This window comes from Rhineura floridana, chromosome 21, assembly GCF_030035675.1.
Source record: "Rhineura floridana isolate rRhiFlo1 chromosome 21, rRhiFlo1.hap2, whole genome shotgun sequence".
Taxonomy (NCBI): domain Eukaryota; kingdom Metazoa; phylum Chordata; class Lepidosauria; order Squamata; family Rhineuridae; genus Rhineura; species Rhineura floridana.
In genome coordinates, this window is record NC_084500.1 from 5,331,438 (window position 1) to 5,349,151 (window position 17,714).

General features: G+C 44.9%; 1 protein-coding gene across 3 annotated transcripts in view; it reads right to left on the reverse strand.

Moving 5' to 3' along the window:
- ANKFY1 (ankyrin repeat and FYVE domain containing 1) overlaps nucleotides 1–7,394 on the reverse strand; it is a 71,617-nt gene extending 64,223 nt beyond the window's left edge. Inside the window, exons 1-2 of one of the 3 annotated variants that reach the window (XM_061605459.1) lie at nucleotides 7,289–7,394; nucleotides 508–700 (exon numbers count right to left, since the gene is read on the reverse strand). In XM_061605459.1, the coding sequence (XP_061461443.1) occupies nucleotides 508–700; nucleotides 7,289–7,298 (203 nt within the window). In that variant the 5' untranslated portion in view covers nucleotides 7,299–7,394. Of the gene's footprint in view, nucleotides 1–507; nucleotides 701–6,965; nucleotides 7,044–7,288 lie in introns of those variants that run through there. The other 2 variants (XM_061605461.1, XM_061605462.1) reach the window with 2 other exon arrangements.
- Nucleotides 7,395–17,714: the final 10,320 nt, after the last annotated feature.

Below are 17,714 nucleotides of genomic sequence, written 5' to 3' on the forward strand. Positions count from 1 at the left end.
TCCAGAAAATGGCCACAGCTATCTAATTTTGGCCAGCACAGCAGCATCCCAGGCCATCTACACGAAATTGCACAGCAACTCTACTGAGTTAAAGTTGGGTTTTCTGAACTCTGCAGAACACAATACATGCCTAGTATGAAAGCAGCCTTAGTCTGGGCTGTAGCCAGATAACAAAATCTTATGGTATCTTAAAGATTAACAAATTTATTATGCCAAATGTATTATGGCACAAGCTTTTATGGACCAGAATCTGCTGTATCTGATGAAGTGGACTCTAAGCCACAAACAGCTTATGATATAATAAACTGTGTTAGTCCTTAAGGTGCCACAAGAGTAGTTTTGTTGTTTTTAATCAAGTGATAACCGTAGCACACGTTCACACAGTACTAGAAACTGCAAAGCGCTCCAAGTCTTCTTTTGGTAGCGAGGGTGTGTCAGTGGATTTTAACAGCAGTGGGACCAGCCCATGGTTCCACCTTCGCCTCCACACTTTCCAAGCCCACTTACCTGTATTGCTCCTGCTCATACAGCTTGGCTACGATGGCAAGGAGTCGACTTATGAAGGAGTCACTGGTGCTCTCTTTGTTAGACTGAGCATCCAGGAGACTGCATTTCCTCTCCGTCTCAGTCAGCTTCTTCTGCAGCTTGACATATTCCTGACGGAGAAGCATCAAATGTTTTTCCAGCTTGGCCACCTCTTCTGGAAAGACAACCAAAATGAAATTCAAAACATAAACAGGAAAGGGGCGAAGCCAAGCGTCCCCTGCCAGCTGCCACTCTGCGGAGCACAGAGAGAGGAGGCAAGCGAGGCCTCTTCCAGTGCCTCTGCTCTGCTAGCAGACCAGCTCCAGGAAAGCAGGACGCTGGTCGATACAGAGTCAGATCACTGGTCCATCTAGCTCAGTACTGTCTAGCCATTCTCAATCTTTAGGTCCCCAGATGTTGCCAGACTACAATTCCCATCATTCCTGACCACTGCCCACGCTTGCTGGGGATCCAAAGGTTGAGAAAGGCTGGTTTCCACTAACTGGCAAAGGCTCTCCAGGGATTCATACAGGGGACGTTCCCAGCCCTACTTAGGAGATGAACCTGGGACCTTCTGCATGCAAAGCACATCCTCTCCCACTGAGCTATAGACCTTCCCATTTGGCTGTCATAAGAACTGTTAAGTTTAACTAGTGTCTCAGCCAGGGCTGTGGAGTCGGAGTCGTGGAGTTGGAAGCAATTTTGGGTGGAGTCGGAGTCGGCAGAAATGTACTGACTCCAACTTCAAAATAAAATTAATATTTTAATATTAATATTAATTTATTAATATTAATACATTAATATACATTTGCCATTTATGAAGGAGAGTCAGAGTCAGACAGCAGAAAAATAGAGGAGTCGGAGTCAAAGGTTTAACATACCGACTCCACAGCCCTGGTCTCAGCTTGCTTTTTTTTTTAATCCATTCACCTCTGTCCTTTTTCTCCTTGTGTCACATCTTTCAGATTGTAAGCCTGAGAGGAGGGGCAGCTTTACTTACTACTGTTCTCTGGAAGATGAAGAGTCGAGTGAAAACACTTTAAGCAAATATATAGCCTGTGCTCCGTATGCAAGTAGCTCTCGGGTCAATCTCCACCTCGGTTACCAGAGCCAGGAAAGGCCCCGGCAGTCCAAAATAGACAATCTTGGCCGAGATCAGTGGTTCCCAAACCTTTTACCGCCACAGACCACCTGAAACCTGCTGAGAGTCTTAGACCATCTGATATATATATATATATATATATATATTTCTGCCTGTTCGGAATGTGCTGTGCTAGAGTATAGCACAGTGGGGAGGAGAGCCTGGCTGGGAGTCCAGAGTCTGAGTTCAAATCCCCGCTCGTGTCTCCTTGGGTGTCAAGGGCCAGCTGAAGATCACCCCACAGGGAGTGGCTCAGGGGTGACGTGCCCTGCCACCTGTGCAGCCGTGGGCAAGCTGCAGAGTCCCAAGGAGCCCAGTTGCCCCCCAGCTGGCAGTTGCAGACAAGGAAGGGGCTGGCTTGTGCAGCTGTGGCAAGCTGAGCAGGCTCTAGCCAGCTGGGGAGGACTAGCCTCAGAGGGAGGCAATGGTAAACCCCCTCTGGATACCGCTTACCATAAAAGGCCTATAAATAAAAGAAATAAAAGATGCCACAAAAATACAAATTAAAAACCAAGATGAACATGCTATGAGATGGACGTGCCATCTCCAACCACAAATCCACAGACATGCACGGACTTCCTGGATGAAGTTCCTGGACCACAGTTTGGGAACCCCTGGCCTAAGCGGACCAACAGTTTGGCTGAGCATAAGGCAGCTGCAAAGGCACAGACCCAGGATATCCAATGCAGTGCCCTCCAAAACATTATGGACCCCAGTTCCCATCAGCCCCTGCCAGCACAGCTGATGGTCAGGAATGATGGGAGTTATAGCCCAGCAACATCTGTAGGGTGCCACATTGGAATGGTCTATGCCAGGAGTAACCAAAGAGACTCCCTCAAGACTTTCCCTTTGCATGCAGTTGCATCAGGAATTACAGTCTGCAGTAAACTTTCACTTTGGCGCCATCAAACACAGAGGAACATTCTTCTGGGTAAAACATGCAGAGAATTTATTGCACCATTAGCTGTTTCATGTTATTATTCCGAGTTTGCAGTGATCAGCACATCTTCTGGTAGCGAATTACATTGTGTAATGAAGTACTTCCTTTCATCCGACTTGGATCATCCAACATTCATTTCATTGGATAATCCCCAGGATCAAACAAACTTCTGTCTATCCACTTTCTCCACAACATAATTGTATAGACCTCTCTCATGCCTCCCCCTCCTCACCATTCTTCCCTAAAGAGCCCCAAACTTTTTCCTAGTGTCTCTAGGGATCTCAGGTAGGAAGACTAGGAAGCACCCCTGCCTTTATGCTTGTTACTTTTCAAAATGGGTAAGGATTAATAAATTCGCAGGCTTCGATGTACTGGCTCCCACAACCTTCACAGTGGGGAGAGGGCACCTCACCAATTCTACCACAAGCAGGAGCAGCTCAAATGGAATTGCTGAGTTATTTTATCATAACACTGGATCCAGCAACACTGAAGAGCTTCCTTTCATATTTCATTGATTTTATGCTGTCAAATTCACCAATAGCGACTATCTGTTTTCATTAAGTACCAGCCAGCACAATCTGCTAAAAACGTCTTGCAACTTAGGTGCTGCTACTTCTCACTTTGAATCGAAGAAAACCCCGCCCTTCAACAACTAACCATTAAGAGGGATCCAGACTAAGAAACTCAGTCCTGAAGGAGTATAGTCAGCGCCCCCACTCAACCCTGCATCCCCTCTCTAAGGCGCTACTCCAAAAAAAGCTTTAAACATGCAGAAGACCTGCAAGGCTTGAAGTTTGCCCCCAGGACAACATCACTGATTTTCCAGACACAATTAAAGCACCCCCAGTGCCCGTGACAACGTCATGATCCACAAGCATGGTCTAAGAAGTTTTTAAAGCTTTTTAAAAAAGATGTTTTGTTTTAATGTTTTTAAGGATGTTTTGTTTTAATAAACAAATTTACAAGATCTGAGCAAGGTGGTTTATAACAAATGCTATTGGAGGTTGTTGATTCACAGGGTTGCCGTAAGTCACGATCGACTTGAAGGCACATAACACACACACGCATACAGAATTTACCTTCTCCTGTTGAGGTAGCCAAGAACTTTGAAAGAAAATCAAATTCCACCACTTTAAGACAGTGAAGGGTACCAATATTGATCTGGGAACTTTCACTGAATAATTCAGAGTTAGCCTCACATTTAATACTTTCATCTGCAGCAGAAGATTATATTCAGTATCTCTGGGTGTTTTCATAGCAGGTTGAGGTGGCTTATAGCTGAAACCAACAAATTCCCTGCTCAGGACATAAGCCCATTTGTGAGGACAGGGGTTGGGAAACCTGTGTTCTTGGACTCCAATTTCCATCTGGCCCAGCCAGCATGTACAATGGTCAGGGATAATGGGAGATGTAATCCGAAAACTTCTGGGGAATACTAAGTTGGGGAAGGATGTCTAAACCATCAGCTTGACTGCAACTATTAGGACAGTTTTAAAGTTTCTTGCTTTCTATTTTAAGAGTCTTGCATGTAAACTCTTTTATGTCCAGGAACCTGAGATTTTTCCACCCTGGTTGATATTCAAAGACAACCTGTACAGTTCTTCAGCTCCACAGATTGGGGCAGGAAGGTTATAACCACCCCTTTAAGTCAAAAGCATATTTTTAAAATGATCAGTCAGCTATAAGAGTTGATGCCTTATTCTGAATATAACTTAACAAAACCTGCAAATGGCCATTGTTCTTACAAGAGGAATTTCGCTTCTCAGATACAAGTGGGAATGTCTCTTATGGCAACAATAGCTGTAACATATCTGAGCATTATCTAAAAACAGAAAATGTATCTTTTTCTTCAGAATTGTTTATTTATGTGCACATTTTTTCAGATTTGACCAATTTACTAAAAAACCATAAAGACTGCTGACTTCTTTAAGCAGGCATCAGTCCAAGTTGTTGCAAAACTGTCCCTCACAGCTTTACTGTCAAGTCAAGTCCTATTTACTTTTGAAAAGTTTACTCATCCACAATTTGCTTATCTACCACAATTTGTTCACCCAGGGTACGAGAATAAGCCAACCACACACAAACGCTTCAGATGTTTGAGAGGAAAAAAACCTAAAAAGCTGATCCTCTCATAGTGAGATTTTTAGGTTCTCCCTCTTTTCCCAACAAAACTTTCTGAGAAAAGAAACTGAGTAGACACTGCTGAGATCTTTGGCTGCAAGAGGAAGTCAGTAAAATCTGCAAGATCATCACACGTCCCAACATTATGCATGGACATTGCACAATTTGCAGTATTAATTTTTTTGAATTCAAGACACCTTTGAACATCCCAGGAAAGCAACAGAAGTATCCCAAATAAATAAAATTTACTATACGGAAGTGCATTCTGAGCATGTGTTTGCATTGCACAGTAAACCATGGCTAATCATACCCACTTCACTCCCCCCAGACTAGTGCACAGAGAAAACAAACCCATAACCCTTGGCTTAGCATTACATCCAGACCAGGTTAATAAGCCAAGGTTTGTTCTTGGCTTACCAACTGTGGTTTGAGCAAAACAAACCACAATCCCTAGTTCGGACGCAACCAAAGGCAGGGTTTATGGTTTGTTTTCTCCACATGCTAACAGGGAGCAGCAAAACAACCCATCCTGGTCAAAAGCTTGCTGATCTCTTCATAATGAGATGAGGAAGAGGGCCATAGCTCTGTGGTAGAGCATCTACTTTGCATATAGAAGGTTCCTGGTTTAGTCCCTGACTAAGTGGATATTGCTAAGTGAAAGCTCCTTCAGGTGGACATTAGCACCACTTGGAGCTTTTCTGCAAAGGGCCATGCATACCAGGGCTGTGGAGTTGGAGTCATGGAGACGGAAGCAATTTTGGGTGGAGTCGGAAGAAATGTACCGATTCCGGCTTCAAACTAAATTTTGATTGACACATTTTTTAAAATATAAATTCAAAATGTCAAAGAAGCTTCCCATGAAGTCAGCTGTAGTTGAGCATTTCACCATAACTCAAGATGGACAACATTTTGTGTGTCAGTGTATGACACAGGACCCAGATGAAGACAAATGCTGTGATGCCAAGATCAGTGCATATTCAGGCAGCGATAAAAATACTCCTACGAGAGCTTCCAATTTAAAAAGACATTTACAGCGCTTTCCAAGGCTGTGCAGTCAGAAGCAATTTGGGGTGGAGTCGGAGTCAAAGGTTTGGCGTACCGACTCCACAGCCCTGATGCATACTTAAGGTTTTATATAGATATAATAACTGCATGCTCCTTGGGGCAGAGACTTGCTCCAGAGAAACAATATGCATACACTGAGGACACTATATCATCATTATATCATCGCTACCCTCGCCTTCACCAGCAGCTAACAGTGTATAAATATGGGTAGGACATCTGTGCCTCTTTACTCCTTCACAAACAAAGCCACAGGGTGCGGTGTAAGGAGCAAACAAGAGTTATGGGAAGGCCCATAGCTGTGAGCACATGATCTGCATGCAGAAAGTTTCAGGTTCAATCTGTGGCATTTTCCAGGTGGGACTTGGATGCTTAGAGAGCTGCCATTCATCAAGTGTAAACCAGAGATTCCCAAACTTTGGTCTATGGACCACCAGTGGTCCAAGAGCTGCATTCAGATGGACTGCAGCATGTGTGCATTAAATAGTCATACTGATTTTTAATTGTACTGGAATTGCTTCTTTTATTTTATTGTATTGCCATTTGAATCCTATGAAACGCAAGTCGTAACACAATAAAATACAATATAAAAGCAACACCAGCACAATTAAAAAACCAACAGCATCCAGCACAGTGCATCACAATTACTACAGCAGGCAGGGGGGGGAAATCATTCAGGGGTCTGCCAAGACCACCAGCAGTTTTCAAGTGGTGTGTGTGGGGGGATAAGTTTGGCAACCACCAGTGTACACAAACTCTGCTAGAGGGATGGCAGCTCAGTAGGAGCACCCACGCTATGCATGCAGAAGGGCCCAGGTTCAATTAAAAGGAGTTGGGAGCAGGTGACAGGAGAGAGACACACACTGCTGCTGCCAGTCAGTGTAGACAACATTGGTCTCCCGCCCTATGGTCTAATTTGGGATAAGGCAGATTGTTATGTCCCTAAGTAAGGACGCGTGTGTGTGCGCGCGGGCGCGCATTAAGGGGGTATTACGACTTCCACTCCCCATTTCAAATAACCCCTCCCTTCCCGGAGGACTCTCTTCCTCGGCTCCCACACGTACCCTCCACATAACGCACCACGCAGAAAGAGCGAGTCGTTGGAAAACTGCCTCCCGCGCCTCACCCAACCCATACACACCCGCTGAGCTGACGCTCAAGAATGCCCTCGCCTACCTCGCAGGGCTGTTGTGGGGACAGAAGAGGAAACGGGGGCTGGGGAGGAAAGAACGCTATAATCCCGCCTTGTCCCTCCTCGGAGGAAAAGCGAGACATCATAATAACGATAAATGCAGTAGAAATAAATAAATAAATAAATATAAAGATGAGGCGCGCCCAAACTTTTCTCCAGCCCCCCTTCTTTCCTTTGACCACCACGCCAGTGGCAGCAAAAATTAAATTAAACAAACGCTCCACAAGCCCTCCCCACACAGCCTGAGGGGAAGCCCGCCCGGTCCTCGAGCGGCAGCTGGAGCTGCCACCGCCCCCATTACGCGTACCTTCCGCCATGTTGGCCCTGGGCCGCTGCCTCGGAGCTCTCGCGAGATCTGAGGCAAAGCACCGGCGGGAGAGGGAGGGAGGAGTAGAAGGGGGGAAAGGGCAGCCGAGTGCGCAGGCGCAGTAGTCGAGCCACAGAGCCGCCGCGGCTCTCCCGCCAGGAAGGGAGTCATGGCTGCTGTTGCTGAGGGAAGACGGAGCGGGGAGATGGGAGGGCTCTGCGGCGGGTCTCTAGAAGGCATTCGGCAGACTGAATTTTGGGTTTCAAAGGGAAAGTTGTACACGCATATATATGTACACGCACACGGCTTTCTGAGGTCCTTTTTCCCCCCTCCCTAAGGGCGAAGTGCCTCTGAGCACATGCAGAGTGCCAGCAGCAGCAGCTCCGGGCAGAACGGAAGTTTTGTTCCCTCCCATTATGTTTGTTAGTTTTTTTCATTTTCACAAGAAAAAATAAAGGCAATTCCAATAGTCATGAGTGTTAACGTTCAGCTAATACAATCAACAGTAATACCAAAAAAAAAAATGAGGGGCGATTCCACCATGAGGAAGCAAAAAGTAAACGTATAGTTGACATTTTCATCTAGTCTTTTCAGATTACCACCCCTTCTCTTCCCCTTGATTTATTTTTTCACCAATCATATTTATAATACCCCTCTTTTGGAGTACTATAAATATGATTGGTGGGGGGAAAATCAAGGGGAAGAGAAGGGGTGGTAATCTGAACATACACAGATGTACAAACAGAACGAGATTGCATCCAAAGAGGTGGTACTAAGGAAGCTGGTTAACATAATTTTTAAGTTCCTCTCTGAGCATTTGCAGAGTATCTCTCCCCCCCCCCCCCCCGTCTCTTCTTGGATGGAACAAAGCTTTTCCCCTTAAGGAGATAAAGGCAAAATGCCTCTCTGATGGTGTCTTTTCTTGAGTAGAGTAAAGGTTTCTTTTAAGGACTTGAAGGCAAAGTGCCTCCAGCTGCGTATGCACCATACATTTAAAGTGCATGATTTCCACCCCCCTCCAAAAAAGAATCCTAGGAACTATAGTTTGTTAAGGGCGCTGGGAATTGTAGATCTGTGAGGGACAAATGATAATTCCCAGGATGCTTTGGGGGAAGGTGTGGGGCCGCCATCCAATTAAGTCCAACTCAGTGTAGAGTAGACCCATAGAAATTAATGGTCCTAGGCTACTCATACAGAGCAGATTCTCTGCCACTGATCTACAGCCCTTCCCCTAAGTAATCACAGCCCACCCCACACATATGGGATTCAGGGGATATGAAATCCCATAAAAACATGCACTCCATTTAGAAATCAGGTACTTTTGATATAAATGACAAGTCTTGTAACATCTTCAAGACTAACACTCTTTTAACCTGATTCTTATATGTACGTTTACCAAGGTCGCATCTGTGCCATACATTTAAAGCAGAATCATACTACTTTAAATAATCATGGCTTCCCACAAACAAATACTGGGAAGTGTCATTTGTTAAGGGGGCTGACAGCTGTTTGGATAATCATAGAATCATAGAGTTGGAAGGGGCCTATAAGTCCAACCCCCTGCTAAGTGCAAAAATCCAATTTAAAGCATCCCCGACAGGTGGCTGTCCTGCTGCCTCTTGAATGCCTCCAGTGATGGTGAGCCCATCACCTCTCTCGGTCATTGCTTCCATTGTCGTATGGCTCAACAGTTAGGAAGTTTTTCCTGATGTTCAGTTGAAATCTGGCTTCCTATAACTTGAGCCCATTATTCCGTGTCCTGCACTCTGAGAAGAGATCCTGGCCCTCCTCTGTGTGGCAACCTTTCAAGTACTTGAAGAGTGCTATCATATCTCCCCTCAGTCTTCTCTTCTCCAGGCTAAACATGCCCAGTTTTCAGTCTTTCCTCATAGGGCTTTGTTTCCAGTCCCATGATCATCCTCATTGCCCTCCTCTGAACCCGTTTCAGTTTGTCTGCATCCTTCTTAAAGCGTAGTGTCCAGAACAGGACACAGTACTCAAGATGTGGCCTAACCAGTGCCAAATACAGGGGAACCAATACTTCACGCAATATGGAAACTATACTTCTGTTAATGCAGCCTAAAATAGCATTTGCCTTTTTTGCAGCCACCTCACACTTTTGGCTCATATTCAGTTTGTCACCAACAATTCCAAGCTCCTTCTCGCATGTAGTATTGCTGAGCTAAGTATCCCCCATCTTATAACTGCGCGTTTGGTTTCTTGTTCCTAGGTGTAGAACTTTGCACTTATCCCTGCTGAATTTCATTCTATTGTTTTCAGCCCAAGGTTCCAACCTATCAAGATCCCTTTGAATTTAACATGCCATCTGTAATTGGTCAAAGGGAGTTTCACTTTCATTCAGGCAATCATGAATTGCACACCTGAGATCTGAATGTGCTGCTTTTCTGTTTGAATACACGACGCTGCCTTCTGTCGTCTCAAGAATGCTGGTTTGTCTACCCTGCCGTCATCTAGCAAAGGCTCTTCTAGCGCTTTTCCCAGCCCTCTTACCAGAGAAGGGAGGGCCATAGCTCAGTGGCAGAGCACCTGCTTTGCATTGCAGAAGGTCCCAGGTTCAATCCCCGGCAGCCCTAGGTAGGGCTAGGAAAGACTCCTGCCTGAAACCCTGGAGAGCAGCTGCCAGTCAGTGTAGATAAAACTGAGCTGTTGGTCTGAGTCTGTATAAGGCAGCTTCCTCTGTTGACCCTGCATCACCAGGTAGCGGTGTTCCCATACTGTGCATTGAGAAATCCCTCCCTCCCTCGGCATACAGGAAGAATACAGAATGATCTGGGCAGGGCAGCTGTGAGAGAACTAGAAAAGGTCCTCAAATGCAAAGATGTATCACTGAACGCCAAAGTCAGGATCATTCAGACCATGGTATTCCCAATCTCGATGTATGGATGTGAAAGTTGGACAGTGAAAAAAGGGGTAAGAGAAAAATCAACTCCTTTGAAATGTGGTGCTGGAGGACAGCTTTGCGCATACCATGGACTGTGAAAAAGACAAATAATTGGGTGTTAGAACAAATTAAACCAGAACTGTCACTAGAAGATGAAACTGAGGTTACCATACTTTGGACACATAATGAGAAGACAGGATTCACTAGAGAAGACAAGAATGCTGGGGAAAACGGAAGGGAGTAGAAAAAGAGGAAGGCCAAACAAGAGATGGATTGATTCCATAAAGGAAGCCACAGACCTGAACTTACAAGATCTGAACAGGATGGTTCATGACAGATGCTCTTGGAGGTCGCTGATTCATAGGGTCGCCTTAAGTCGTAGTCTACTTGGAGGCACATATTATTATTATTAATTATTATTATATATTATTATTATTATTATTCCTCCTCCCAGAAGGAGCCCAGAGCAGCGAACAAAAACACTAAAAGCACGCTGAAACATCTTAAAGATTTTAAAACATATTAAAACTAAACATCCTTAAAGACATATTAAAGCAAAACATCTTTTTAAAACATATTTTTTTAAAAAAACAGCTTTGAAAACATCTTTAAAATGCAATTTCATCACAAATTTATTTATTTATTTATTTTATTTCATTTATAAACCGCCCATAGCAAGTAGCTTGCAGTCAGATGTTTCTGCACAGTGAGCTGGCTGCAAAAGAGGACAAGCGAGTAGGGCCGTGGGGAAGGTGTGCAGCTTAAGCAGAGCCCTGGGGGCCAAATTACTCCCAGCACCCTTAACAAACTACAGTTCCCAGGATTCTTTGGGGGAAGATATGCACTTTCAATGTGTGGTGCGCACACAGTCTAAGAGGTCCACTTATTATTATTATTATTTATTTATTAGACTTATATACCGCCCGACTAGCAATAGCTCTCTGGGTGGTGAACACAGAAAATACAATAAAATCACATAGTATAATACAACAAAAACATATAAAATAAAATAATTTAAAAACAATCACAGCAGATTTTAAATTAAATTAACTTAAATTAGTATGCCTCGGAGAAGAGGAAGGTTTTAACTTGGCGCCGAAAGGATAACAATGTCGGCGCCAAGCGCACCTCCTTGGGGAGACCATTCCACAGTTTGGGGGCCACCACTGAGAAGGCCCTAGATCTTATCACCACCCTCCGGGCCTCCCTATGAGTCGGAACCCGGAGGAGGGCCTTCGTAGAAGAACGTAGAGTACGGGCCGGTTCGTATCGGGAGAGGCGTTCCGACAAGTATCGTGGTCCCGCACCGTATAAGGCTTTATAGATTAATACCAACACTTTGAATCTGGCCCGGAAGCATATTGGCAGCCAGTGCAGGCAAGCCAGAACAGGTGATGTGCTCGGACCGCTTGGTCCTTGTTAACAATCTGGCCGCCGCATTTTGCACTAGCTGTAGCTTCCAAACTGTCTTCAAAGGCAGCCCTACGTAGAGCGCATTGCAGTAGTCCAAACGCGAGGTTACCAGAGCATGAACAACTGATGTAAGGTCCTCCTTACTCAAATAGGGACGTAGCTGGGCTACCAACTGAAGTTGGTAGAACGCATTCCGTGCCACCGAGGCTACTTGAGCCTCAAGTGAGAGGGAAGAGTCTAGAAGGACTCCCAGACTACGAACCTGCTCCTTTAGGGGGAGTGTAACCCCATCTAGGACAGGGTATGTATCCACCATCCGATTAGAGAAACCACCCACAAGCAGCATCTCAGTCTTGTCAGGATTAAGCCTCAGTTTGTTAGTTCTCATCCAGTCCATTGTCACAGCCAGGCAACGGTTCAGTACATCAACAGCCTCACCTGAAGAAGATGAAAAGGAGAAGTAGAGCTGCGTGTCATCAGCGTACTGATGACAACGCACTCCAAATCTCCTGATGACCGCTCCCAACGGCTTCATGTAGATGTTAAAAAGCATGGGAGACAGAACCGACCCCTGTGGGACCCCACACTGGAGGGCCCACGGTGTCGAGCAATGTTCCCCAAGCACTATCTTCTGGAGACGTCCCGCCAAGTAGGAGTGGAACCACTGCAAAGCAGTACCTCCAACTCCCAACTCCGCGAGCCTCTCCAGAAGGGTACCATGGTCGATGGTATCAAAAGTCGCTGAGAGATCAAGGAGAATCAACAGAGTTACACTCCCTCTGTCTCTTTCCCGACATAGGTCATCAAACAGGGCGACCAAGGCCGTCTCAGTGCCAAAACCGGACCTAAAACCCGATTGAAATGGATCTAGATAATCGGTTTCATCCAATAGCGCCTGGAGCTGGCCCGCAACCACTCGTTCCAAGATCTTGCCCAGGAATGGAACATTCGCTACTGGTCTGTAGCTGCTGAAATTTTCTGGGTCCAAGGAAGGTTTTTTCAGGAGTGGTCTCACCACTGCCTCTTTCAGACAGCCAGGGACCACTCCCTCTCGTAAGGAGGCATTTATCACTTCCTTGGCCCAGGCAACTGTTCCATCCCTGCTAGTTTTTATTAGCCAAGAGGGGCAAGGATCCAGTATCGAAGTGGTTGCACGTACCTGTCCAAGTCCTCGAGCTGAACCAACTGAAACTCATCCAATAAAACATGACAAGACTGTGCTCCGGACACCTCATTAGGATCAACTGCTATAAGATTTGGCCTGCAGGCCAGGGTTCCCGATGCCTACTTTAACTGGAGATGTTAGTGATTGAACCTTGGATAGGCACAGCACATGCTCCACCACTGAGCAGCCTACAGCTCTGGATTTGCAAGAGTTACATGCGTCAGGCTGGAGCAGCTCCTGTATGAAGAAAGGTTACATTATGACAAGCCATAACAGAGATGATGCTTCAACTTATGCACGGTGTGAAGAAAGTGGATAGGGAAACACTTGTCTCCCTCATAATATAAGACACACACACACACCAGGGTGATCCAACCAAGCTGAATGGTGAGAGGTTCTGGATAAAGGACGCGTCTCTTCCCACAGCATATGGTTAAACTCTGGGATTTGTGACCACAAGTTGTGCGGAGGGCTACCAGCTTAGAAGGCTTTAAAAGGGGTGCATACAGATTCAGGGAAGATGAGGCTATCAATCAGGAAGAAAGGTGGTATAACCACCCTCCAGTATCAGAGGCAACATTCCTCTAAATACTAGTTCCTGGGCTGTTGTGCTCATGTCCTCCACATCATCCTATCATCTGGTTGGCTGCTGTGGGAACAGAATACTGGTCTAGATGGGCCTGTGGTCTGATCCAGCGGGGCTGTTATGTTCTCAGGCTGTGAGGGCCGTGGCCACAATCTGACATTATTGTACACCTTGGTTATTGGGTGCACAGGTAGGTGGGTGGGTGGGAGGGCGTGTTATGTGTTTGGGCTCCTTCTGAGAGAAAGGGTGGGCTATACATTTAATAAATGAATAAATAAATCATAAAATCAGTATCTAACTACCAAAGAGCTATTTAATTGGCCTCCTCTTAACGTTTTACCTTCAAAGCTTTTGGATGCCATATTTGCTAGGGTTTCTTTAAAAGGCAGATGCTGCCCCTGTAATCACATTTGAGGTGAAAGTGCTTCACTGTCTGCTCTTTTACTAACGTTATCATCAGGGGGTTAGAGAATGTACAATCTACCGTCACATGCAATTATTTCCAGGGAAGTCTTTCGAGACCAGCTTTGAATATTTTCTTGAGAGCACCATCATGTTTGTCAGTGAGCAGGTGGCAAAAATGTTAAACATTGGCATCTCTCTGGAACCTTTTCTTAAATTGCCAGTTCTTTGTCACCCTTCATAATGTTTTAATTGAGGGTGTAACCCTGCATTTGTTTTTATGGCCGGTTGACTAGCAAACATACCACTGCTTGATTTTATCAACTGGTTTGTTTGTTCTTACCTGTTTTAATTGCCATGTTTTTAACTGACTTGTTTGAATATATATTTCAATTAAGGATGTTGTAATGATCTGGCTGAATTGTAATTGTGTATTTTAATTTTGTATGTAGAAGCTAAAACGATGAAACTGAGGATATCATATTATGGACACATCATGAGAAGACACGATTCACTAGGAAAGACAACCATGCTGGGAAAAACAGAAGGGAGTAGAAAAAGAGGAAGGCCAAACAAGAGATGGATTGATTCCATAAAGGAAGCCACAGACCTGAACTTACAAGATCTGAACAGGGTGGTTCGTGACAGAGGTTATTGGAGGTCACTGGTCCATAGGATCGCCATCGTAATCGACTTGAAAGCATGTAACAACAACAACAACAATGTATTTTATAGTTGATTAACCCATTTGGTCATATAAGCAATATGTAAACTAATTAATAAAATAACAAAGGTACCACCACCCATGGGTTTGATAAAGAGATAGGGTTGTATTTAATGCTAATCCTAACAGCAGACCTATCAAAATTAATGGACATAGCTAACTTGGGTCTAGTTCAATAGGTCTACTCTGAGTAAAACTTAGTTGGCTTCAACTCTTAGGGCACATTTGCACCATTTATTCTAGTTTAAACAGTCGTGGTTTTCCCCAAAGAATCCTGAGAAGTGTCGTTTGTGAGGGTGCCGGCCCCTACTCCCCATTGAGCCACAATTCCCAGAATCCCTCTTGTAAGAGATCTCTAGAAATTGTAGCTCTCTGAGGGGGAGTAAGGGTCTCCTAACAACTCTCAGCACTTCACAAACTATACTTCCCAGGATTCTTTGGGGGAAGCCATGACTCTTTAAAGTGGAATAAACATATGACATGAATGTGGTCCTAAGTCTTGTTTAGAACAGATCTGTTGAAATCAAAAGGATTTAAGCCCACTGATTTCGGTGTCTCTCCTCTATGATTAAGGCTGCAAGCCAATACATGTCTACTCAGAAGTATGCTACATTGGGTTCAATGGGACTTACTCCCAGGTAAGTATGTACTGGATTGCAGCCTAAGTCTGGATCCAGCCCCTGGTCTTTTAGGTTGAAACTAGGCATTACGTGCCGAAAGTTATTTGTGAATGCTTCTTCCTCCATCTTTTTCTTTGGCTTAAAGCTGCTTCACACACCCGGCAGGAGTTCAAAGAAGGAATGTATTTCAATATCCATGCAAAGGTGGAAAGCCCCAGCCTACTTCTTTTTGTAAGTTAATTACCGCCAGGAGGCAAAAGACAGATGTTATTGCTAGGAACAGAGGAAGTGGCCTTATTTTGAGTCAGACCACTGCTTATCTAGTTCAGTATTGTCTAGACCAGGGCTTCCCGAACTGTGGTCCGCAGACCACCAGTGGTCCACAAGCTTCATTCAGGTGGTCTGCAGCATATCCACATGAAATAGCCATATTGATTTTTAATTGTATTTTATTGCTTCTGTTGTTTCTTATATTGTATTTTATGAGACAGCCAGTGTGATATAGTGGCCAGAGTGTTGGACTAGGACCTGGGAGACCAGGGTTCGAATCCCCACACAGCCATGAAGCTCACTGGGTGACCTTGGGCCAGTCACTGCCTCTCAGCCTCAGAGGAAGGCAATGGTAAACCTCCTCTGAATACTGCTTACCATGAAAACCCTGTTCATAGGGTCAACATAACTAGGGATTGACTTGAAGGCACTCCATGTCATTTTCATGAAACGCAAATTGCAATACTATAAAATACAACATAAGAAGAGCCTGCTGGATCAGACCAATCGCCCATGTAGTCCAATATCCTGTTCTCACAAAGAATAAAATAAAAATACAATAAAAATATACAGCATAGAATCATAGAGTTGGAAGGGGCCTTGTAGGCCATTGAGTCCAACCCCCTGCTCACAGCAGGAAATCCACAGCTAGAGCATCTCCCGCAGATAGCTGTCCAGACTCTGCTTGAAGACATCCAGCGAAGGGGATCCCACCACCTCCCTAGGCAGTCCGTTCCATTGCCGAAGTGCCCTTACTGTCAAGAAGTTCCTTCTAATGTCCAGTCTGAATCTACGCTCCTGCAACTTAAAACCATTAGACCTAGTCCTACCCTCTGGGGCAGCAGAGAACATATCTGTACCTTCCTCTATGTGACAGCCCTTCAGGTACTTAAAGAGTGCAATCATGTCACCCCTCAGCCTTCTCTTCACCAGACTGAACATGCCAAGTTCCTTCAACCTTTCCTCATAAGACTTGTTCTCCATACCGGCTATCATCCTCGTCGCCCTCTTCTGGACCTGATCTAACTTGTCTATATCTTTCTTAAAATGAGGCGCCCAGAACTGAACGCAGTATTCCAGATGAGGCCTGACTAATGCAGAATATAGTGGGACTATTACTTCCCTTGACCTGGAAACTATAGCTCTGTTTATGCAGCCCAAAACTGTGTTTGCCTTTTTTGCCGCAGCATCACAGTTGGGTCATGTTCAACTTGCGATCCACTACAATTCCAAGGTCCTTCTCACAAGCACTACTGCTAAGCCAGGTATTTCCCATCCTGTACCCGTGCATTGTGTTTTTGTGGCCTAAATGCAGAATCTTGCATTTGTCTTTATTGAATGTCATTTTATTAATTTCAGCCCAATTTTCTAGTCTATCCAGGTCCCTTTGGATTTTATTCCTGTCTTCCATTGTGTTAGCTATCCCTTCCAGTTTCGTACCATCCACAATCTTCATAAGGCTTCCCTCCACCCCATCATCTAAGTCATTGATAAAAATGTTGAAGAGTATCGGCCCCAGGACAGAACCCTGTGGCACTCCACTCGACACCTCCTTCCAGTCCGAAGCAGAGCCACCGACGACCACACTTTGAGTACGGTTTTCCAACCAGTTGTGAATCCACCTGACAGTATTTCCATGTAGTCCGCATTTGACAAGTTTGCTAATCAAAAGGTCGTGGGGGACTTTGTCAAATGCTTTGCTGAAATCTACATAGATGACATCTACAGCATTTCCACCATCTACTAGGCTAGTGACCCGATCAAAAAAAGAGATGAGATTAGTTTGACAGGATTTTTTCTTGACAAACCCATGCTGGCTCCTTCTAATCACAGCATTGTCATCTAGATAGTTGCCAATGGACTCTTTTATTATCTGTTCTAACATCTTTCCCGGTATTGAAGTCAGACTGACCGGCCTGTAATTTCCTGGATCTTCTTTTTTACCCTTTGTAAACAGCGGGACGATGTTTGCCCGTCTCCAATCCTCCGGCACCGCTCCCATTATCCAGGATTTCTCAAAGATGATGGCAAGAGGTTCCGAGAGTACATCCGCAAGTTCCTTCAATACTCTGGGATGCAGTTCATCAGGCCCTGGAGATTTGAACTCATTTAGGTTAACTAGGTATTTCCTGACTATCTCCTTATCAATCTCGAACTGCAATCCCGACCCCTTACTGAGATTGCTACCGATGCAAGGTTGCACACTGTTCCCTCTTTGGGAGAAAACGGAGGCAAAATAGGTGTTGAGCAGTTCTGCCTTTTCCTTGTTATCTGTCAACATTTTGCCATCCTCATTGAGCAGCAGTCCCACCATTTCCTTGGTCTTTCTCTTGCTTCGAACATA